This window comes from Typopeltis vanoorti, chromosome 14 (assembly GCF_054136105.1).
Source record: "Typopeltis vanoorti isolate ZY-2024b chromosome 14, IOZ_Tvanoo_1.0, whole genome shotgun sequence".
NCBI classification, from domain to species: Eukaryota; Metazoa; Arthropoda; class Arachnida; order Uropygi; family Thelyphonidae; genus Typopeltis; species Typopeltis vanoorti.
In genome coordinates this window covers 23,156,529-23,180,767 of record NC_143562.1, presented here as the reverse complement: position 1 = coordinate 23,180,767, position 24,239 = coordinate 23,156,529, and the positions used below count along the sequence as shown (strand labels likewise).

General features: G+C 35.3%; 2 protein-coding genes across 4 annotated transcripts in view; one reads left to right on the top strand and one right to left on the bottom strand.

The window, feature by feature from the left end:
• Positions 1 to 2,358, bottom strand: part of LOC150099301 (monocarboxylate transporter 10-like) — a 33,104-nt gene extending 30,746 nt beyond the window's left edge. The window contains exon 1 of the mRNA XM_090403326.1: positions 1,882 to 2,358. Within this exon, the coding sequence (XP_090259452.1) occupies positions 1,882 to 2,182 (301 nt within the window). The 5' untranslated portion in view covers positions 2,183 to 2,358. The remainder of the gene's footprint in view (positions 1 to 1,881) is intronic.
• Positions 2,359 to 2,501: 143 nt separating this feature from the next.
• Positions 2,502 to 24,239, top strand: part of LOC150099300 (protein TFG-like) — a 79,561-nt gene continuing 57,823 nt past the window's right edge. For 2 of the 3 annotated variants that reach the window (XM_090403328.1, XM_090403327.1), the window contains exons 1-3: positions 2,503 to 2,632; positions 16,321 to 16,546; positions 23,688 to 23,771. In XM_090403328.1, coding sequence (XP_090259454.1) covers positions 16,324 to 16,546; positions 23,688 to 23,771 — 307 coding nt within the window. In that variant the 5' untranslated portion in view covers positions 2,503 to 2,632; positions 16,321 to 16,323. Of the gene's footprint in view, positions 2,633 to 16,320; positions 16,547 to 23,687; positions 23,772 to 24,239 lie in introns of all 3 variants that reach the window. The other variant, XM_090403330.1, reaches the window with a different exon arrangement.

Here is a 24,239-nt window from a genome sequence, read left to right as displayed (position 1 = left end):
TAAACTAATGTGACTGTCCTTACCAGAAATAATCTTCAGTACTTCCAATATTTTGTGAGCACACTTTCAATTTGTATTTATCATACTTGCGAAACACATTTATAAAAATTCTCCAAGGTTATAACTAAGCCTTATTAATCGCGCTTCAAAACTCCAGATAAAAACTATAAGGTACATTAATTATTCTTATTTTTCATTCATCAACTAGTTTAACTCCGTACAATTCCTTTTTTCGTAGTATAGAAATAAGTCGTAATTGTAGACTGACTAGATTTATTCAGAATTCTTCTTTGAATGTTCAGTTCTCTAATTATCCGATTACGGCAATAATTTCCTTTATTACTACGGCTGACTTTGCTTTCAGCCAACTATAAGATTCACTTATGAAAAAAATATCTACTCAATTCTTCCCTAAGAACCTTTTAATTACATCTACTTCTTTAGTTTACTTCCTTGCTACCTTATAGTTCCAAAGTTCCGTTCCGACTCTCACTTACAACTACGTATCTCTTTTCTCTTCTCCTCTACAAACGCTTCCTTCACACGCGCTTGTTTATTTCCACGCGTCTCTATGACAACCGATAGACGTAAACATTCTCGGGAATGTTACATTAGGCTATACAAGTACATTGAGTTCATACATAACATTAAGCTTTCACAAAAAGAATAAATAGAGTATTTGCGTTTCAATAAATGCGTAGTTAAATTATAAATATAAGTTCTTACAATATTGACAAAACAATAAACAAAACAGCTTAATAATATTTAATACAGAATCTATTTACCATTAAAACATTTCTTTGATTAAGCAATTAAATATTTGACATAATTAAGGTAGTTATATGATATTAATTTATAATATATGTTATTTACGTCAAATAATATTTACAAATATAGTTCTTGTGACGGAAAGTCATGTTGGATTCTGAATCAAACAACATTTATTCTATTTTCTACATAATTAGAATCCAACAAAGGCAAGCGATGTTAAGTGTGACCATCTTTGCCACGAATTTATTATCATTATTATTATTATATGACACACCTCCAGGGAATACAAAGACTCATCGAGGGAGAGTGTGCCAACAGCATTGAACGATTGATCCTTCCAACTACTAACCGTGATCAAACTTGCTTAACCTTTTGCCGAGCCATTAGTAGCTCTACGAATCGACCAACCTTTGTTGGTAAAGATTTCCCCAGTCCTGAAGATATTTCAGGCGCAAACTTTGTTTGGATAAAGTTGGATAAAGAATTAAACTAAATATATAATTTGTAATCATACATCCTAGGTAGTTAAATGAATTCACCTGTTCTAAAATCTTGTTATCTCTTACTATTTTAGTTCTTACTGGATCTTGTCCTTTACAGGCCATCGTTTTTTTATTTTTCTGTTGATATTATCATTTGTTATTCATAACATTAAAAATTTTATATTCATCCTCCATTTATCCCTAGCACATGGCAACGCTCTCTTGTGGCCAAGCAACTCGGCTTCGTATCAATCTAATTAATGCATATGACAGGACGAGTAGTCCTGTCTGCATAAGATTTTGTATATTCATTTGCGCATTTTTGCTAGCCTGTTTGACTACTTAAGGAAAAAAAAAATTCAAGTTTCGCGGAAGAGGAACCCATCCATCTCTGGATAATTCATTTTTATTTGAAAAGCGGTTATAAAGGTTCTTCGCTTCCTAGATTGGAGATTCGAATCGCAGTCTTTTCAACAGCGAACTTCGTTGCTGACGACTGAGCTATGCAGGCTTATTTTTTTTATGTTATCGAATATTCAAAACAGAAATTACTCCACTTCCCTCTACAGCAATGCATATATTATACGATATTAGAGAGCTTTAAAGTTTGAACAATAACAAAACTTACCTGCTTTAGCGCTAGTGATTTGGAAATCTCCCAAAAACGCTACCAGAAAAACACCATAAGCATGATGCACTCCAAAGATAAGGAGCCCAATTCCAAAGCTTGCAAGACACACTATCCAAGACCAAAAAGAATCCAATACGCTTTCATCTAATACTTCATTTTCTTCAAAGAGTTGTTCGTGTTCTGGTAGCTGATTACTAATAGCCAGCGAGGAAGGTTGTCTCAAGGACGGATACGCAAGACTGGGATTTCTCTGGTATACTATACTAAGTGTACTTCCTACGTGTGGGCTATTAGCCATGTTCCACGTTTCTTTTTACGCACCATGTCAAATTAACAGTCACATGAAAGTAACTAAAATTAGAATCACGTGTATATATAATAATAAATAGTAACTCTAAAAATTGAATCATTTAATATCGCAGTAACTGACAGTGTTAATAACTCAGCTTGAATTATAACTGAAGCATCTCTACTATTCGAAAGAAAGCATTGTACACTACTCGTCAGTGTAATTTCAATCTCGTGCTGTGAAAATCATGCACGATTGTTAATGTGACGTGTATGATTTATTGTAAGAAAATAAACATGAGTAATTTACTTTTATATAGTGCGCCCTCTATTGCTGTATCACGGGTGCTATGTGTGTGTTGGCACTTGTGAGTTGGTGACGGTTGTGGTAATTCTGTTGTAATGCCAAAGTTCGTAGTGTAATTGTTCTTGTTGGGAGGTTGTTGTAGTGTCTGAATAGGTAATTATTTATTACTGATGTGTGCTCTCATTATCGTTCATTAAGATTGTTTTAAAATTATATCATATTTAGTTTTCATATGCTGCCGGATTCGCCGGCGCTATACTCAGTTTTGTGAATGATGACTCATGAAGTATGAGAAACAGCGTAACTTGTTTTTTTTTAACTGAATAAGTAATGCTTATGGGCTCACTTGACATAAATAGTTTAATGAAATTATGGAAAATAATTTTTTAAAAAATAGGAGCGGAAAGGGTATATGTGTGGACGGGCTTGAAGTTTGAATTTAACTTTGATGGAAATGTATTTTTTTATTATTATTTTTTAACCCTTCATTGCGGAAATTAATTATGTTATTAGAATTAAAGTCATTATTGTTATCTGAACTTTGTAATGGTTACTAGTATTTCACTATGCACGTGAATTATAAAGTAGCAGTAGTTAGTCGTTAGTTGATGTCACAGTTTCATTTATATGCAAGTGCAAGACCGTCTTTTCATGTGAAACTGCGGATAAGTGTAAAATATTTGTCATGTGGCTTGTTAAACGGTTATGGATAAGGAATGGGTTTATCTGTTTAGTAATTTAGTGAAATATTTCTTTTTTAAGTAACTCATTGGTGTTAATACTATTCGACCACTCCCATCTGTTTTCAGCAGCAAAGGAAATGAACCCTTTTTTTCCTCTTTTAAATCAGTTACCCTCATTGTTTTGTTTTTATACCATTCTTTATTAAATAAATGGAAGAAGTGCATTGTTTGAATGGGCAGTGAGTTAATGATATTAAATGAATTTAATACCATGCCAGATACGTCATACCCTATATCTTTCAAGTTATAATGAAAGATATAGGGTATGAGGTATTGATCACATATCAGATGGTACTGATAACAATACTGTCTGGTTTGATGATTCACACATAAGAGAACTATTATATGAATTAAGTATTTGGCAGATAGCAACAGAAAACACTCTTTGGATCACTTGGAATGCAAATTTTGAAGTCTTTCATTCTCTCCATTCTAAGTGTGCACATCATGGTGTGCCAGAGTGTCCGATTCTCTGCATTCTTTTGATCTCATAATAGCTATCCATTTCTTTACCTATCCATTCATAATAGCTATCCATTTCTTTACATCATCAACCCAAGAAATTCTTGGTCTGCCAGGAGATTTTCCCTCCAGATGTGTTTCCTGCAGATCCTCTTAATGTGTGTCCCATGATCTTGCACTTTATAAGGTCTTCCATGTGTGCTCTTTTAACTTAATATCTCTTCATTAGTTTTTTCTTGTTCCAAGAAAACTTCAGTGCTCTCCTATAGCACCACATCTCAAATCCTATAGTTTTGGCTATAAAAATGCTTTCCATTCGTTTTTCATTTGGCTGAACTGATCTAGCTATAATAGTTCTATAGGGTATGGACAGTCTTGTCAACTTCAGTAGCACTAAAACACAATACTGTCTTATTTCTTGCAAGAAATACCACTTACTTCCTCTCACCTTTGATAATACTGAGATCTCCACATCAGATTAACCTTGAATTGACCTGCACTTTTAATCTTTCCTGCAAATCATTATAGCCTCCTATGATAAATACTAGGTGTCCCTTTTCCTCATGACATTACTCTTCTCACCGGTGCAACTCCTATTGCAGTCAAAATGACAAATCAATCCTACCTCCCATCACCACCTTGGGATGATGCACCAAACACCTCTAAAAATGCTTGATGCTATCTAGAGAACATTTTGGTTAATTGGCAATTCCTCTTACATAAACTCCTTTCAATCACTTTCTCATCTTTCAGAACAATCAGAAGTCAAAAATTTCCATGATAGTTACAAATGTGATGACCTTCATCCACTTTCCTCTTTATGGTTTGATTATTGTAGCCACTTTCTGATTCAGATACCTGTCATGACCAAGCACTTGAGATTGTGTAAAATTGTGAAGGCACGTTGATTTCTTCTTGTCAGATATTAGGCAGCTGATCTTCCTCCCCAACTCTGTTTCCTCCTTTTGGTCTGTATTTATCCACTTCATTTGGTTGTTGATATCTTTCCATCCTATATAAATGCTCTTTCCATTTCTCTATATTCCTTAATGTGGATATCTTGTAAATATCTAGCTCTTTTCTAATGTGGCCTAGTTTTGTGCATCCTTTAATAGTTCTTAATCACATTTCTGCTGCCTGTATTTTACTTTGATATTTTCTTTTAAAGGTCATACAGTAGAGTGGGAGTGGCAATTATTTTATAAAATATAAGTTGAGTTTCTAATCTTCTTTTATTCAGTGTCCTTTTAATTCCACAGATTTTCTGAATTTTTTTTTCATCTATGTTTTTTAGATGTTATTATACAACCTAAATAATTACTGCCACCTGTTCTATTATTTTATCTTGTATAATTATTTTGATTGAATATAATCTCAACTTTTAAATGCCATGATTTTTGTTTTCTTTGCAAAACCTTTTAAAGTTATATTGTTGGCTTATTTAATTCGTAACTGACTTTCAAATGCAAAAGAGAAGCATAAAACCGTACATGGTGGAAGCTCATGGTAGTCAACCTCCTGGAAGGAGATGACATCTGACAAGACAAGATTTTTGAAGTCATCTTCATTGTTTGGTAATAAAATCTGATCATCAGCATGCAGTATTGCATTGATAAGTTTTTCTAGTTTAACTGGATACCTTGTTTTATTGTTTACCATAATTTTATAATTTGATCAGTTTGTATATTTCAGTAGAGTTGGCAGTAAACAACATCCCTGTCTTACACCTTGTTTAATTTTGACCTTTTCTGTTAATTTATTACCTAATTGTAATTTTTTTTTTATCTTTATATAAAATTTGTATATTTTGTACTAAATGTAATGTACATCTTTTTTTTCCCCATTATACAGTACTCCATAATTTTTCCCTGTATATTTTCAAAATCATTTATAATCACTAAATGCATTCTCTAAACTAAATTCTCATCTTTTTTTTTTTATAATTTGTGTTAAAAACTTAGATATTATCTGTACATGATTTTCCATGTCTGAAACCACTTTGGTCTTCCAAGGTAATTCATACCTAATTTTAATTTTAATGGCATTATAATACCAAATGATAAGTTAAAGATGCCAAGAACTCATATTCGTAGTTTCTTTCTTTATCCAAGTGTAAGCAAAGTTTGTGTGCAAAGTAACTGCATGACTGGGCTACTTGTATATAGATGGTAATGACTTCACATCGACAACTAACTCTAATTCAGAATATTTTAGTAGTAAGTTGTGACACCTTTTGACTACTGGTATACTCTGGATTAGAGATAGATGTTGAGTTTTTTTCACTTGATGATACTATAAATTAAAGATGCCAGGAAATTATATTCTTGGTTTCATCCTTAATCCAAGTGTAAGCTTCCTTTAGTAACTTAAGTGAAAAATATTTTTATCTATTTCTAATCCAAAGTATTTTAGTAATAAGTGTGACAACCTTTGGATACTTGTATATGGAAAGAGGACCTGCATTACTTCAACCTTGGTATCACGTCTGAGTCTGGCTCCCACTGATGAGACTTCAATAAAGGTCGAAACCAGTTTGGATAGTGGCCCTTCCCATAATACATAGTATTATACATGTCTGTAAGGATATGTGCATTGCATTATGGGATATAAGGCAATTGATAAAGGATGAAACCAGAATATAATTTCTTGGTATCTTTAACTTATAGTATAACCAAGTGAAAAAACTTTCAGCTTTTCAAGTTATAAAAGGATGTTTATTAACTGACTTATATTTCACTGGATTTCAAACCAACATCTTCAGAGCAAAGCATTGCACACTTTACATGCGACAATGAATAAGTGGAACAATTCAAATGGTAATGGATAAAAGTTCTAATTTGATATTTGTATGATATTATCTTTGTTAGAGACAAGAAATGAATGATTGCAAACAATAAAAGTGCAACCTCTCAAAGTGGTATTTCATAATAGCATCATTGTATAGTGACAAGGAAGGGGGAGGGGTTCAGTTAAAGATGTGACTGATCTGCCTCTGTCTGGTGACAATGATTGCTGCACTGACTTGGGAATGGCTTAGCACCAAGTCCTAATTTGGCAGTTGAGTAGGAGTTGATCTTAAGGTGATAGTCTGCCAGATTGTTGGCATATTAATGCAGCCGTACTTGTTAAGGTTAAGAGAATGCTTCATATCCATTGCGGACAGTAATGGTGGTCCTTTCTGACCTGTAATAATTTCTATATAGTGCATAAGTTTTCTTCCATCTAATCCTGTGTAAAGGGATATCCAAAGCATGGTCTGTAGGTCCTGGCTTGCCATAATGATGATAGAAAATCTATCTCTTATGTTCTCCAAGGCAGATGTTACCAGATCTTCCTGTTTGTCCATAGTGGGCTAAGTCACAGTCAGAGGGAACTTCATACACTCCAGGATATGCTATAGGATGGAGTTCATTCTTTGGATCAAAGCTGCTAATCTGACATGTGATTGTCACGTGTCAGATTATCAACTTTGCAGTTTCTCTGCTGTATCAGCATCACAATGGAAATCTGGAGACCTGATCTGTGTGCACAATAGTCCAAGCAATGTCATGTAAAAATGGTGTCTTTTCTTTACATGTTAAGGTTGTTCAGCATTACAATTATCCTCTGAGTTATATTTACAATCTTTGCTATATGGCCCTTGAGCTTCAACTTCAAAATCCCTAGCCTGATCAGTTTCTTCTAGCAGAATCCCACCAAGATAATGACGAATATTGCATCGCATCAAAGTGATGCGACCTTAGCATTGAACTGCTGGCCATTATCACATGCCCACAATTTCAGTTTATTCAAATCATTTTGCAAGTACTGTATATCAGCCATATTCATGACTACTTTGCCTATTTTTGCATTAGCAAACAACTGTGTGTCTTGTCAGTTCCTTCTCATTGTCATTAATGTAAAAATTGAATAACAAGGCACCAAGGACTGATACCTGTGATATACCACTTTTTAGATATGTCATTCAGCCATTATCTTATCCATGCTAATATTTTATAATTCACTCATATTCTCTACCTGCCAGAAGCCTTAGAAAAGTTCAGAAGTATTGTGTGTTATCCATTCCACTTGTCTAGCTCAGCAGCAACATTATTATAAAATCCAAGCCTGGCCTTCCCTTAGTAAACCCATTTCTGTATGAGCTCTTACCAACCTTTCCAAAATCTTCACCACCCCTTCAGAGATACTGATAGGTTGATAGTTAGACACATTAGTCTTTATATTATTTTTTATTATTTGACACCTCCAGGTAGTCCAAAGACTCATCGAGGGAGGGCACCTGCCCTACAACTCCTGTCTCCGCCACTCAATACACCACTGGTATTTCCAAAGACGATCGCAAACATCCATGCACACGGCAGGATTCAAACCCGCAGCCTTTTGGCTGGAGAGCAGATATGCTAACCACTCGACCAGCCAGGCTGGCTTATATATACACCATCCTTATTCAATGTTTATCATACATTCTCTCTATTCCTGTGGAATCTTCCCTGCTCTGAGACTCAAATTATATAGCTTGGTCAAAGGCACAGCCAATTCAGCTGAGGACTTGAAGCATCTGTGCTGATATTTCATCAGCTCCTATTGCTGAATTCTTATTCAGTCTGTACAAAAGCTTGAGTACCCTCTCTACTTCATATACCTCACTTTCTTTATCCAGTGAGGAGGAGTAATAGTGAGCTCAATGTTACATTTACTTGATTGATAGCTTTTAGCAAAAAGTGCTCATTAGTTTTACAGTCTCTTCTGCATCTGTTGCCTGCATATCATTTGCATTCAGTAGAGTTAGTCTTTAATAATTCTTTCTTTTATTTACAGCAGAATAGTAAAATTCTTTTGGGTTGTCTTTAGCTTACAGGGCCAGTGTCTTTTCATACTTAGCCTTAGCTTTCTTTACAATAGTTGTAACTTCTGGCCTGCTCCTTAAAATTTTTATTATAACTGACATCATCCTTATTATTTTGGGCAACTCTAAGGAGTCTACATACTCATCGACGGAGGCCCTAACATCATGTCAAGAACAACTATTCGACATTCATACAGTATCTATCATATCTCGCCTTGAACTCATTCACAGTCATGGCACCCACAACAGACTCTGGCAGCTTATTCCACTCATTCACCACTCTCCAAGTAAAAAAACCTAGCTCTAACACTCTTGCTAACCACATTCTTGCCCAGTTCCATGTATGGCCCCTAGTCCTCCCACCACCAGTCCTATTCTCAAAAATACCTTCTGAATTAATCTTATAGAAACCCTTCAGTAATTTGAATGTCTGGAATCTCTCAATCATATCACCCCTTTTCTGCCTATCAACCAATTTTTGCAACCCACAAATCTTCAACCTGTTCTCATAAGGTTCATTCCATAGACCTGCTATCATCTTGGTCACTCGTCTCTGGAATCTCTCCACCTCCTCCCCATCAAGAAGAAACCCTGGTGCCCATATCTGGGTACAGTGGTCTAGATGGGGTCTTATCAAGGCTCAATACAGAGGAACAATAACTTGTTTGTCTCTGCTTGTTCAAATATTTTTCAGCAACCAAGTGATTTGATGAGGTGATTTAGCCACTTTTGCGATGTGCCCCTAACTCCCTATCCACCAACACTCCCAAATCCCTGGCCTCATCAATCTCCTGGAGTAAGGTTCCACCAATGTGATATACTGCTGCTAATCTTTTTCACCCCAAAATGCATAACCTTACATTTTGCCACATTAAATTGACATCCATTTTCCTTAGCCCAGTCCTCCAAACTATCCAGATCATCTTGCAAAATTTTGACATCCTGTGCAATCACTATTGCTCTACCCAACTTTGCATTATCAGCAAATAAGTGAACACTTCCTCTCAGATACTTTCCTATATCATTAATGAACAAATTGAAAAGTAGTGGTCCAAGAACAGAACCCTGCAGCACACCACTAGTCACAAGCCTTCTTTTTGACTCTACTCCTGAATAAACCACTCTCTGATATCTCTCCATCAACCAACCCTGTATCCATCCCCATATGCTGCAGTTTACTGATTAGAATTCCATGTGGTATCCTGTCAAAGGCCTTAGCAAGGTCCAGTAGAATCACTATAAACCCATTACCCTTATCCAGTTCAGCCATCACTGTTATAAAACGTGAGCAAGTTACTGAGGCATGATCTACCCTGCACAAAACCATGTTATCCCCCATGCAGCATCCCATTTTCATTTATCCAATCCTGTATTTTTCTTTTGACTAATTTCTTCAAGACCTTGACAACAATTCCTGATATGCTAATCGGTCGGTAATTTACAACAGCAGTCTTGGAACCTCCTTTATGCAGGGGAACTATTTTCTCCTCTTTCCACCCCCTCAGGACTAACCCAGATCCAAGACTCAAATTAAACAAAATGGTCAAGGGCACTGACAATTCTTTAGCCGCTTCACGTACGACAGTGTCTTTACATACCATCCAATCCCACAGATGTATTGACATTGAGGTTTTGTAATAGAGTACTCGCCTCCACTTCATTCATCACAATTCCTGAATAATCTATTGGTTCATTCATTCCTGCAATGGCACCACCTGGATGATATATTCTTGCAAAGTGCTCACTCAGTAATTCAACTATATCAACTGATTCATTTACCTCCCTACCATCGGCATTCTTTAAAATCATTCTGCCATATACATTTTTTCTTTTATACACATGGTATTTCTTCCACATCTTTTTCTAATGAATCTCAAGTGGGTGTGCAGTCTTATTAGGTGTAGGATTGCACATCCATTTTACTCCTACTCTCTCTTTGTTCTTTTAACTCTAGAGACACGTTTTAATAATGCATCATTTATGTATTTTTAAATGTTTCCCATCTATCAACTGATACCATGGGACAGAACCTAGCATACTCCTCAGTTGGTCATAATTATTTCCTTCTTTGTAGTACAGCGTGTAACTTTTTTCTGGATGGAATATCCATAAACTTAGCCACTTCCTAAGTCATTGCAGCAATCACTGTCACCAGCCAGAGGGCAGAACAGTCGCATCTTTAACTGAACCCCTGCTTCCTAATCTCTAACAAAGATATTAAAACTCTGTGGTCCATTAATGAGCTTGTGACACACATAGCCACTCCTAGCCAAGTCATTCCTACCTTCCTGTGGTATGGCTCATTTTCTGAAATTGAGCTCTGGTGAGGTGAGGTATTGCTTCCTTAAAAAGCATATCTTTTCTATTTGGTGGTGGTAGGGGGAGGAATTGCTGTCTAGATCATCAGGTGGTAATGACTTTCATTGTCCAGTGAAGCACCACCTTGCTTATTGGAGGCATGAAGTGCTGTTGCATGATTAGGTTTCTCTCCTCTCCTTTTCTTATTGCACAGTGCAGATGAGGGCCTTGTTGAGCAGGCTGTAATGATTGAATTAGAGAGTGACCACTTCCTCTATTCAGGATTACAGCATTAAAGTGGTTTCTGGAGGCCAGCCATCAGATAGCACAAAATGAAACTGCTGGTTGATAGGAAGGTTTCTCAGTCAGTTGGTGAATAATAATCTTGCTGTGCTCTTGTGGGATCATTTCTACATGTCCCTCATCTCTTCTGCACCCCCCTACCCCCCCCAACACACACATTGTAAATTTTCCCAACATTCTAACATAGTTTTAAAAAATTAATGTTTCTTCAGTTAAAAATTAATGTTTCTTCAGTTAAAAATCTCCACTAAAAATATCAAACACAATAAAGTTCAAATAGCAATAAAAATATATCATAAAAAATCCAGCAGAATAAAACTGATGGATTTTTTTAGGATATATATTTAAACATTTTTGATTGAAAAAATATTACCAGCATCAACAATGTGCATCATCACTTAGATATCTAATCTGTTATTCACCATTTCAACTGGTATCCATGCCTGCAACTGAACTTAACTTTCTGTATTGCATGATACCTTCCATAAGAGGGTGTTCTTTTTAATTTAGTTAACTTTCTAATTTTCACACACACGCATACTTTCTCGTAGACAGGCTACGTTGGTTATGCATTTCTAAATCACTTAGGGAATTGAAACAACGTAGATCCGAATATAAATTAAATTATACTCTCATAAATATTTCCGATATTTCGGCTGTGTCACATTGCCATTTTCAAAAGGAACTTACAAAAAGGCAGGTGCACACAAGGCACTACAATACAGTAACCGAGAATGAAGATATGAAGCTATCGTTCTCCTAGAAGTCCTGATGGTGCCCTCTGGCAGGCTAAGTAGGTGTTCTTGGCTGTTGGGCTGAAGGTCTGCTGATGTATGCCTCCCAAATTTGGGGCAGTTGCATAAACCAAATTTGTTGAGGTTTGGAGTTTCTTAGGGCTTAGGCTGATTCCATAAATAGTCTTTCGAATTTGTATTTGCTCCGGTGTATTACTGTAGCTTTCTTCCACCGTATTCTGTGGTGTGTATCCAGAGCATGGTCTGCAAGACCAGAATGGCTGTACTTGTGAAACCGGATGTAGTCCTTGTGTTCAGAAATTCTGTTATTCGCTGTCCTGCCTGTTTGGCCAAAGTACGACAGTTTACAACTGCAAGGGACCTGGTATACACCAGGTAGGTCTAGGGGAAGTGGTTGGTCTTTGGTGGAGCGAATAAGGGATGCCAATTTTCTGTAAGGCCTGTAACAAGAGGTGAGGTCATGTTTTTTTAGAATTTTGGTAATTTTTTCTGAAGTGCCTCAGATGTAGGGAATGGTGATGGATTTAGAGTAATCTTTGTTGTGGGGGGCATGTTGAATGCTTCAGGGTGACTGAAGAAAGGTTGATTACGGTGTTGGTAGCAAGTTTTAGATTGACTGTAGAACTCTTTTAATTTTTCGAATTTTTTCATCTGTCGGCCTCTTATCTTTTCAAATCAAGCACCATTTTGTTTCGCAAAAAGCTCTCCATATATACAACCGTGGTAGCTACGCATTACTTCGAACAAATCACCGCCACGCGGTCTCGCCTAGCAGAAATTAATGAAGCTATTCGTGCCCTCGAAGATGAACTTTCGTGCACTTTAAATCATGAACTGTGGTCTATTTTACATGACATCTCGTGTACCGCTGCAGACAAAGGATTTGAAAAGATAAGAGGCCGACAGATGAAAAAATTCGAAAAATTAAAAAAGAATTCTACCGTCAATCCAAAACTTGCTACCAATACCGTAATCAACCTTTCTTCAGTCACCCTGAAGCTCAACGTGCTTTCACGTGGCCACAACTTCGCCATTGCTCCCAGAAAAATACCAAGTGAGGATATTATGATCCAGATCGAAAGAGGAATCTGCCACCATCCACATCAAATTGCCAACAGTGTAAGACTGGATGTAGCTTGTGTCCTTTCCAAAGCAAAACCACCCAAAATCAACTTATCCAACAAGGAATTTAAAGCTCTACAGGAATTGAGAAATAATAAAGAATTAGTTATCACCAAAGCGGATAAGGCGAATGCAACTGTAGTACTTAACCTAAAGGACTACAAAGGTAAGCTTAATGCTCTTCTATTAGATTGGACTACTTACCTCCCTATCAATTACAATCCCACCAACTCACAAATTAGAAAACTTCACAGGCTCCTTAAGAAAGTCACTTCTTGGCCTGTAGAAGTTACCAACAGATTAAAGCCGTTTAACTCTATACCACCCCTCCCCCGTATTTACGGTCTCCCAAAAATACATAAAGAAAATGTGCCATTATGTCCCATAGTGGATGGCATTGATTTCCCCACATACAAATTAGCTAAACATTTGGCCAAAGAGCTCACACACTATACTGCCAACACACCATCACACATAAAAAACTCAGCCCACTTCAAAGCCAGCATAGAAAACCTTACACTCCAACATACTGACATAATGGTCAGCTTTGACGTCTCCTCCTTATTCACAAATGTCCCACTCAAGGAAACTTTAGAGCTAATCCAAGCTAAATTTTCTCCCAATATTTCAGTTCACAATGAACTCAGGCTATTTCGTTTGGCAGGGAAAATTCTACAAACAAATAGAGGGGACAGCCATGGGTTCCTTTGTTGGGCGATTCTTTTTTTTCTCTTGGTGGTAAAATTTCCAAATAATAAAAATCCCGATTCCTCCTAACATTCTCTGATGCTGTCAGCTCATCCATTCCAACAAAAACTGAGATAAATTGATTTCTAAATTTTAACGCAGTCATTGCATTTCCAGTAATCATGTTCTAAAATTTATGTACATTTTGAATGTATACCTCAAAAATGCGTATTGCCAATTTCTTTGGCCATCTAATTGTCTTTCATAAGGCGGAATAGTAAGAAAGCATTTGATCAGAAAGATCAGTGCCCGACTGCCAAATTATAATCCCTAACGATGTTTGGTTTTAATTGAAATTTACCATTCCAATTTTGCGTTTCAACTATTTCGAATTTGTGCATATTTGAAATGGAAAAAACTTCCCTCTTATCCTTCCATTTGCTGACTACAATAGGACATCTTCTTTACCAGACAAATTCCCCTTTAGTTTCTTCTGAATAACACATGGTGGATTGTTTTTCCTATTATTTACCAGCGTTCCATACACGTACGATTCCGTCAGAGCTACAGAATTATGAAAATTGTCCATATGCAATACATAACCCCTGTCTAAATATACTTCCATCAAGTGGAGTACAATATCATATGCATGACCCATTTTTGCTAAAGAGGATTCTGATTTTCCTGTATAAATTTTTATTTTTTATCACCAAGCCATTCGATTCACATAGTTCATTGATTTCACGGCATATTTATGTTTTTTGTTTTTTATGTATTGCTGAAACGCCAGTCTATTGTGCCCCAACACCATTGACTCATCAATACGAGATTACTCGTAGTTGGCATATGAAACAAAATTCTGTCTGATAAGCCGGCTACAAGTTTACTCGTAGTGACTTTGAAGATGCAAAAAGGGCTTGGCATGTGGGAACAAACTATGTCTGAGGAGCGTGGCAGCGAACGTGTTAAACTCCGTGCTGCCAATAAATTATTTCCCCATCTCTCTTGCACTGTGCTGAGTGCTCCAATTGTACTCAGCCCCTAGTTCTAGTGCTAACTCTGCTGACCAACTGCTATTCACTGCCCTTGTTTACTCTCGCTTTCCATTTATATATTTTCACTCCGTTTTTCCGTCAAAACTTGTTCTCACTGTCTAGCTTATATCAATTCCATCTCACGTCCATAACTCATGCGCTACATGCTCGTTCCTTCTATTTTTAACTTCGTCTCCATGAAAACAATTAGAGCATTACATAACATTATACCTTTTTATATACAGAAACTAAATAAAAGGATATTTTTCAACTCGATTAATATATAATTAATTATGATGAACACAAATTCTTCTATCAATATAGGAATAATTAAATTATCTGAACGTTATTTTTATATAGAGTCCTTTCCATTATTAATACATATCCTGGATTAAATAATTAAATAAAAAAAACTCAAAGGTAATTACATGAATAATAGTTTATAATAAAATATTTACATTAAATATCTACAAATGTAGCCTTTGATATGGTGGATTGGATTATGTTGGATTCTGAAGAGAGCATTAATAATTTTAATTTCTCTTCATTCAGAATTCAACAATACCATTGGTTTTTTTTTTTTTTTTTTCAGTACTTTTGTATCTGTTTTTATCCATTACTTTTCCATCTTAGTTTATATCCCAAGTTTATTCATTATCCTTTTATATCTCTGTCTTTTTATTACATTTTTCTCAAAATAATTTCTTATTATATTTATTCTTTATTATGCAGTTAATGTAGTTTACACTACCCAGGTAGGTAGGTGCATGGTATCATTATTTTTACTAATCATTGTAATAGATGCCTTCTCTTCACTAATATAGTTTCCATCACATTTCATAACATAATCATAAATCAACCAAATACGAAAACTTGCTTATACATTCTTATATACAGTATATAAATTGAATATATATAATTATTAGTGCACAAAAAGTAAAAGCATTCTGCAAGAAAGGATAAGTTATGTAAAATATATTTTTTAATTGCTGACATTTAGTGTTATATTTATAACTTACACCTTTAATGCTAGTGGCTAATTTAGTAAAAATATATATATGAACAAGAAATGTTGAGAAATTATTTTATACTTCAAGTATGGTATTTCATAAAAAAATTATAATGAAAGCTTTTCTTATTATGTATAGGAAATGTTTTTATTCAATTTGTAATGCTGTTCAAGCCTGATTTGTAGTCAGCATTTCTGACTGTTGATTCTAACTTAAAGTTTTGTTTTTAGATGAACCTATTATATAAGAGTGATGGATTTGTTAATGGCATTCAGTGGGGGAGGGAATTAAAAGAGAAATTACTATGATTGTGCTCAAGAACAGTGATTTCTCAAATGATCTGATCCTCATCCATGACCTCAGTTAATTTATCAGTAAATTGATTTCCCAAAGTAATTGCATAATTGAGAAATCACTGTACTTCATTGGATGGGAAATGCTTAATGAAAATATGGCCTCTAAAACCTGCAGAAAATATTTTTGCATCGCAACTCATTTGTGCTAATTAGAAAAATAAAAATTCTCTTAAAAATTTTAAAGGACTTGCCAAGGAGTGATGTTAATTCTGTTTTTAATCTTAGATAATGGCCTTGAATAACTTTCATACTGGCAGTGATGATAGTGGATTTCCCCAGTTGGATCTCAGTGGCAAATTGATTATTAAAGCCCAGCTAGGTGATGACATAAGAAGAATTCCAATTCATAATGAAGATATCACGTATGATGAACTTGTCCTTATGATGCAAAGAGTATTTAGAGGAAGACTAACTAGTAATGATGAGGTGATGATCAAATATAAAGATGAAGGTAATTTTCCTTATTGATTTTGAAAGATAATGTACTGAGAAATCTCATTGCAATGTATATTATGTAAGCACCTCCAGGAAATTGCTCATTGAGAGAGAGAGCCTCGAACAGTGTAATTCCTGGTACCATACCTCTCCTTAAGAACATTAACTGAAAATGCACTTACAATGTCCATTTTGGCAGCTTATTTTATTCACTTGCTGTCTCCTTTAGAAAGCTCAGTAATCTATCCAATTCCAGATGTTATTTTCTTACCAGCTTCTTTTAACATCTTAACTACTCTAGAGATATAGATTGGGCTATAATTGGCTTCATCATTTCTAGTTCCACTCTTGTATAATGGAATTGTCTTGCCTTCCTTATACTCATTTCAGGTTAGGGGCATAGCCAATTCTAGCACATTTCTTTAAACATGCTAATATCTGATCCAAACCCAGTGCTGTGTTTCAAGTATTTTCAACACCTCTACCTCTTCCATCTCTGTCTTTTTCATTTAGATCCATTTCAGCTTCCAGACAATTAATGGGTGTAGGGAATGTATACCTTACAAAATGATTACATAATATCTTGGCTGTCTCCTGCACATTCAACACATTCCTGCTACATGTATTTACTAAGGTTATCTTACCATGATTGCTGTATAGTGAAAGAATTTGCTCAGATTTGTTTTAACCCATTCAGCTAACTTTTTTAGTCTGATTTCACTTTCCTCACAATGTTTGTTACTGTCTGGCCTTTGGTACTCATATGATTGCTTATCACATTTTATACAATATATGTTCTGTAACATATCTTTTTCTGTAGCATTATTTTTCACATTCCTGCAAGCAATTAATTCTCCTTGTTCTAGGAGTGCAGTCAATTATTATGGCTTCCTTCAGATACCACTTCCCATGCACTACTCATTCAGTTACCATGTAGTTTTTCATATCATGGCACATCTGAAAGCTACCTTTTGCAGTTTATCATAATCACCTGTTTTATAGTTCTAAGTATGTCCCTTTTTTAGCGAAAGCTGTCTTACATGTATTGTCACTTTTCCAAAACAAAACTGCATGATCACCTTTGCCACTATAGACAAAACAATTACTTTGTTTACAGTTAGATTCAAATGTTATTATCAGAACCTAATATTCTTGCACCATGAGTCCCTTCTATGGACAAAGCTTTGTTTGGTGGCTCTCCAAGCACTGCCATATGACATCTGTTTATGCAGAGTTTTCTAACACTCTTTGAAGGTGAATATTGCAACACATTGTGCACTGCCGACACTTTAGCCTCAGTCAAAAATGGAAAGTCTTCCATGCTGTTGTTTGTCTGCAACTGATCCAATTTCCCAAAAGCATTTGATTGATCTTGCAATTGTCAGATTTTAAGGAGTTGGGATATTTCTGACAACTCCTCCACAACATTTGTGTAAGAACGACAGACAAAATAACATTACAAAATACCCTCGTTGCTCCATGGAAAGTACCATTTTGCTTTCCTCGTAAACAAAACTATGCAATGGATGCCTAATACTGACACATAGCGGATAGGCTACATGATAGTGGCCAGTAGTCCTTAGGGTGCCATCTATAGGCTAAACGAATAATTAGAATTGAAACATTTCAGTGCAGCTCAGCTTCAACTTTGATGTGCATGACTTTTGGATTACCAAAAGCAATCCAAAAATTAATGTGATTAATGTATGAATCATGATTAATAAGCCATTTGAGATTTTGCCATTCTAGCCTTTGGTATTCATATGTCATATGAGTACCAATGGCCAGAATTATCATTTCATATGGCAAATGACATATAAGAGAAAGAAAGAACAGGCATGCATAGAAACTTACTAACAAATGAATTATTAAAAAATCTCTTTTTAATATAATATGTGTGTGTCCTGTATGTTGCTGGGTGGAACAAATAACATGATTGAATTCTGGATAGGAATGTTTGAATTTATGATGGGCATGAAGAAAAAAAACTTAGAAGAGAAAAAGTGCTTTGTTTGCAAAATATAGCTAACCAATAATAAATAACAGCTGTGTGTGTGTATATATATATATATATATATATATATACAGGGTGTTCGGGATAAATTTGACAGTTTCGTAAGGAAAAAGAAAATCTTCTTTGTATCTATTAAATTTAATGAATTGACAAAAAAACATTACAGGCAGAGTTAATTACAATACTATCAACAAGATTTACTCAAAATAACCACCATTAGCATCGATCACAGCTTCAATTCTGCTTCGGAACCTCGAACAAGCTGATGCTACAGTCTCCCTGGGAAGGGCCGCAAAAACTGTTTTAATTTTATCCATTAACTGGGCTTTTGTATTACTGGAAGTGCGATTGGTGTCTTTTTCAACTGCGCCCCATACAAAATAATCCATGGGGTTAAGGTCTGGGGAGTTTGGAGGCCAAACATTTGGACTGGTGAAGTCGTAGAAATTTTCAGACAACCATTTTTGACTTTTCCCAGAGGTGTGGCAAGGGGCCGAATCCTGCTGCCATACATACGGCCTACCATTGGCTACCCTTGTTATCCAGGGCTTGACTACAGTTAGCAACTCCACGAACAAAGCCCGAATTCCAATGCCAGGGTTCTTCAACACCTGTTCCTGCAGATTTGCGAGGAATTCTGCTGTACGAACGCAATCAGATCGTCTGCTAGGGATCTTTCTTCTTGCTACATCCTCGTAGTCACCATTGCAAGTCTCTAGTTCATGCCTGATTGTTTTTACTGTATTCAGGGAGCATTGGGCAGCAGTCGTAATATCCTTATTTTGATGGCGGGCACGAATCATCATGATACAAGTTATTCTCTTCCATGATTCAGGTGGGTTCCAGCTATCCATCCTTTCTGACATCTTGTATATGAATGAAGAAGGGTCCAAACTTTTAAATGAAGAGAAGTGTGTGTTAATACATGTAACTTACGGAAAAATATAATTAATTATAAATATGTCAAATTTATCCCGAACACCCTGTATATTGGTAGATCAGTAAATAACTGTAGGGAGGGACTGATCAAACGAACTAATAAGTCATTAAAAGATTCGAGGCATGGCAAGAATACATGTGGGTTGATGGAGTAAATTATCTCGTACAATTTGTAGTATTATATGTATTTATTTCTGTTTTATTTATTTTGATGGTTTTAAGAATTTTATTGATGATCAGTATACATTTTTTACATAGTAATATATATATATATATATACATAAATAATTTCTGATCTTCATCAGAATTATCCACTCTTCTGTATGCATTTTTTACATTGTAATATATATATACATAAATAATTTCTGATCTTCATCAGAATTATCCACTCTTCTGTGAATCCTATATTCCTTACATATTTTTTTTCTCTTTTTTTTTTGCCAGTAGTTCTTCTGTCTTATCAGCAATACATATCTTACATACGATAGTCTTTTGTTAGAGATCAACCAATGCAGTTCACTTATAATACATAGAAGGATGAGGGATTCATTTTTATTCAGGAATAGATTGATTTTTACTAACTACATCTCTTCTTTCCAAACACAAATTAAAAAAAATATTCCAAATAGACACTACTGTAGAAGCAAAAAAAAAAAAACAAATAGTTTTAGTGTATCACTAAATACAGTGTAGAAACATTTAGCCTTATGTAGCATTTAGCAACAATTTGTGTAATTAACGACAACTGGAAGGGAACCTTCATAAAGAATAACCACATCTCCTCCCACAAACACTACACTACAAGTAAGCAAGAAAGTTATTGTAGCACCAAACACAGTATCTGACTAAATGCATCCTGTTTCAAATTTTAAGTTGCAGAAAATATGAGAACACCTGTTTATAATGCAGTCATTTGGTGCAGAAAGTAAATGAAGATGTCTTTCCAAGCAGTGTATCTGCATATACATCAGTGGACACCATAATGTGAGGAACAAAGAGCCATAGCACCCACTTTAATAAGATGTAGGACCTTCTTTTGCTGTGATGACTGCAGAAAAAATTCTACATGGCATAACTTTCCACAAACATGGAATAGCGATCAGTGAGAATTTTGGACCATTCTTACTGTAGGCATGTAATTGAGGTCCTGGGCTGTTGTGGGGTAGATGTTCCTTGACCTCATCTGATGCTCCAGTTCATCCCACTGATGTTCAATAGGAGTTGAGATCAGGGCTCTGTGGAGGCTAGTCAAGTGTGTTGATGTCCACAAACTACACGATTACAGCAGCAGCCTTATGACAGTGTATTGTCTTGCTGGAAAAGACAGTCAGTTCCATAAGAAGCATTGCATTGCCCAGAATGTTCAGATACCTTTCAGTGTTCGTGGCACCACAGAGTTCCAAAGCCAAATCAGGAAAAAAACAGGACCATACCGTCACACCCCCACCTCTGAATTTCATATTTGGAGTTATGCACTCTGGTAATAGACATTCACCAGGCATCTGCTACACCCATCCATATTCTTGGTTTTTTTTTTAACGAGATTGTCCAATTTGTCAACAGATGCCCGGAACATTGCATCCTATGATGCCTTTGTCAAACTCTGTCAGTTCCCTTCTTATAGCCATTTCACCTGGACAAGTTGAGAACATATTTTTCTGATGTATACTGGCTACAAACATGAATCATTAAATGGCATGATGTAACCATTTAAGTTTTAGGTTATCCATTTCAGAGGAGACCCAGAAGTAAAATTTTATTGCTCCCAGTTCTTTTAATTTAAGGCTTTGGAACTTTTCATAACTAATGTTTTTATGCATATTAACATGTATTACATGTAAAACTTGAATAATAACAAAAGAGCTTTATTTGTCTTGATCTTGTGCATGCTAAGCTTGAGGTGATTCTTTTAATACCCATCTTTTTGAGCCTTTCAAACCAGTCATAAAAGGCACTAAACTCAGTGAATTGAGCATTTGATGAAGATGATTAACTAACTAGTTCATTAAAAATATTTGCCTTTTCACAAATAAAGACCTGAGAAACAGAATTACCTTTCATTTGCTTTTCTCTAATTCACATTTCTAGCAGTCTTTCCGTTTCAACAATTGTTTCTCTCTCTTTAAAAAAAAAAGTGGTTGAGGAATCTGTCACTTTCATTTTTTCCAACACCTCTTTGTTCTTAATTGTTGTATTTGCAGTGGTTCTAGTCAAGCTGTATTTTTCACAAATTAATACTAAGCCCTTGATTGTGATTTTTTATTATTGCTCGTTTTGTAGCTAAACTGATGGACTTCCTTTATACTTTACCTACAGAACCAGTTTCAGAATATTGAGATCTCAGGTTCAATTTTGTGAGTCTTTCTTAATGATAATGTAAAATTAACTTACAGTGGTGCAATAAACACAAGTCATGCAGTACTACCCCTGCCAAGAATGAAGACAGAGGTCACTGTACACAACCAATCAAAAAACACCTGAAGAACAATTGACTGGGCACTTATCTTCTATGCCTGCCTCAACCAGTCATCATGCAGGCCCATGAGAACATCATGTGAGTATCATGAATGATACATGATGGTAAATGGAATAGGTGACGAAGGGACAATTCATGTAAGCTAAATGAAAAGATATAAAACAAGTGACATTAGATGATTCGACCATGTATGTATATAACTTGAAATCGGTTCAGATTGTGTTTGAGATTTTTAATATCATTGAGACCAGTGGCATTGCTAGAGCTTTTGACACCTGGGGTGGTCCTTGAGTTTGCCACCCCTTTCAATACACACTAAAAATACTAGAAAAAGTCAAAACGACGTATAGAGTAAGGTTCAAGGTGCCACCAGGGCAAACCCCCCCCCTCCCAAGCTACGCCGCTGATTAAAACAGTTCGCAAATGCTAATTTTACAAATAAAATTCTACCAAAAAGTGCAACTTTGTGGTGTATAAACTGCATTTAAAAATGCACCTAGCTAGTGACATACATACACTGAAGGTGGTGTCAACTTGTGGACACTGCCCTGTGTGTCTAATTCTATTACTTTATAATGTTACTGTTATAATCTCTTTCTTTTCCCCCTGCTTAATGGTGGCAATTCTGCCACAGTGTTTCTGTTCTATTGCAAGAGACAAGAGCTGTATATTATGTAAGTTATGAAGTACACTCCTCCAGATTAATACATGAAGCAGGTCTTATAACTTTCAGCAGTATCAAGGGGGTGCAAAAAACTGGTCCTGTGAAATGTTCACTTCTCCCCTGTACGAGGGTGATCTGAAAAGTTTTCGGCCTAACAAAAAAAAAAACGAATTTAGAATTTCAAAATTATTTTTATTTTTCAACATAATCTCTTTTAAGACTAATACATTTACTCCAGCTATGCTCCAGCGCCATTATACAAATCCCTGTAGTGGTTCTCAGTAAGATTCTTTCATATCATGCATTTAAAAAAATGACTGAGCGGAATAAATAATTGAGCAGTTAACTGCATTTACATGAAAATACTCATGCTTGCTTGAGAACATTTCAATTCCTTAGCTATGAACTGTTGAGTTTGGCCTTTGTGTAGAGACACCATACGAAATTTCTTTGCTTCTGATGTCACTCTTTTGACCAGTGTTTACCAAATGATTAACTGAAGTCCACACGCAAACAATTCCTCACATATGAGTCAGTCTTACAGCTACTGAAATATATTTCTATGCTCTCCTCAAAACCAATTGGAAAAATTTGGAATATTCTAATATTTTGAACGATGTTAAAAATTATTCTAATGTTGTGATTGTTTTCTTACAATTTATATTACATTTTTATGTGTTTATGGTTAGATAATCTACAAAGTATGCATATTTAGATGATGCTAACTCATATTTGATAATAATTATTTTCTATGAAATAGAATTACAAATCATTCAACACATTTTCTTTGATTATTCTAGTTGTTTGATTTGCAGGTGTAATTTCATTTTGGGAAGCAGAAAGTAATTTGTAGGGAACCAAATAGTTCTTGTCTTGCAGTTCCATCTGAACTGCAAGCTACAATGGTGGCAATACTTAACAAATAATTCTTCGACTGATGCAACTAGTAGTGGCAAGGAACTTTTGGGTAGCACTTGTATTCATAATTATTATACATGTTATAATTTAAATAAACTTAAGTAATATTTGTTATAGATTTTAATATGTATGTGTACTATATATAGATGGAGATTTGATAACCATCTTTGACAGTTCGGATCTATCATTTGCTATTCAGTGTAGCCGAATATTAAAACTTACAATTATTGGTAAGTCTGAAATTTTTTATTTGCTTAAATATTTTTTTCATTTATTTCTTCAATGATGATCCATTATAAGTAATTGAGTTCTAATACCTAAATGTCTATCCATGAGTCTTTAATAATACTAGTCTACTACCGCAGCAACCACACACACATACAGAAAGGGTTGGCCAAATGTCATCCAACAGTTAAATTTAATGATTATATATTGATATTTAATAATTATATATAGTGGAATCAAAAGGATAGTGCAACATGCCTCTTGCATTATCTTTGTTTAATTATTAAATATTTATACTTGCATGTTGTGCTATCATTCTTAATGAATAATCTATAGATAAAGTACTTCATCTATTTAGGTATGAGTTTTAGCGAAGATGGGGGGGGGAATGGAAATAAATAGAATAAACAAAGTTGGTATAGTGGGGTACCGTGAATAGACTTATATGGAATAAGAAAAAATTGTTACTCAAA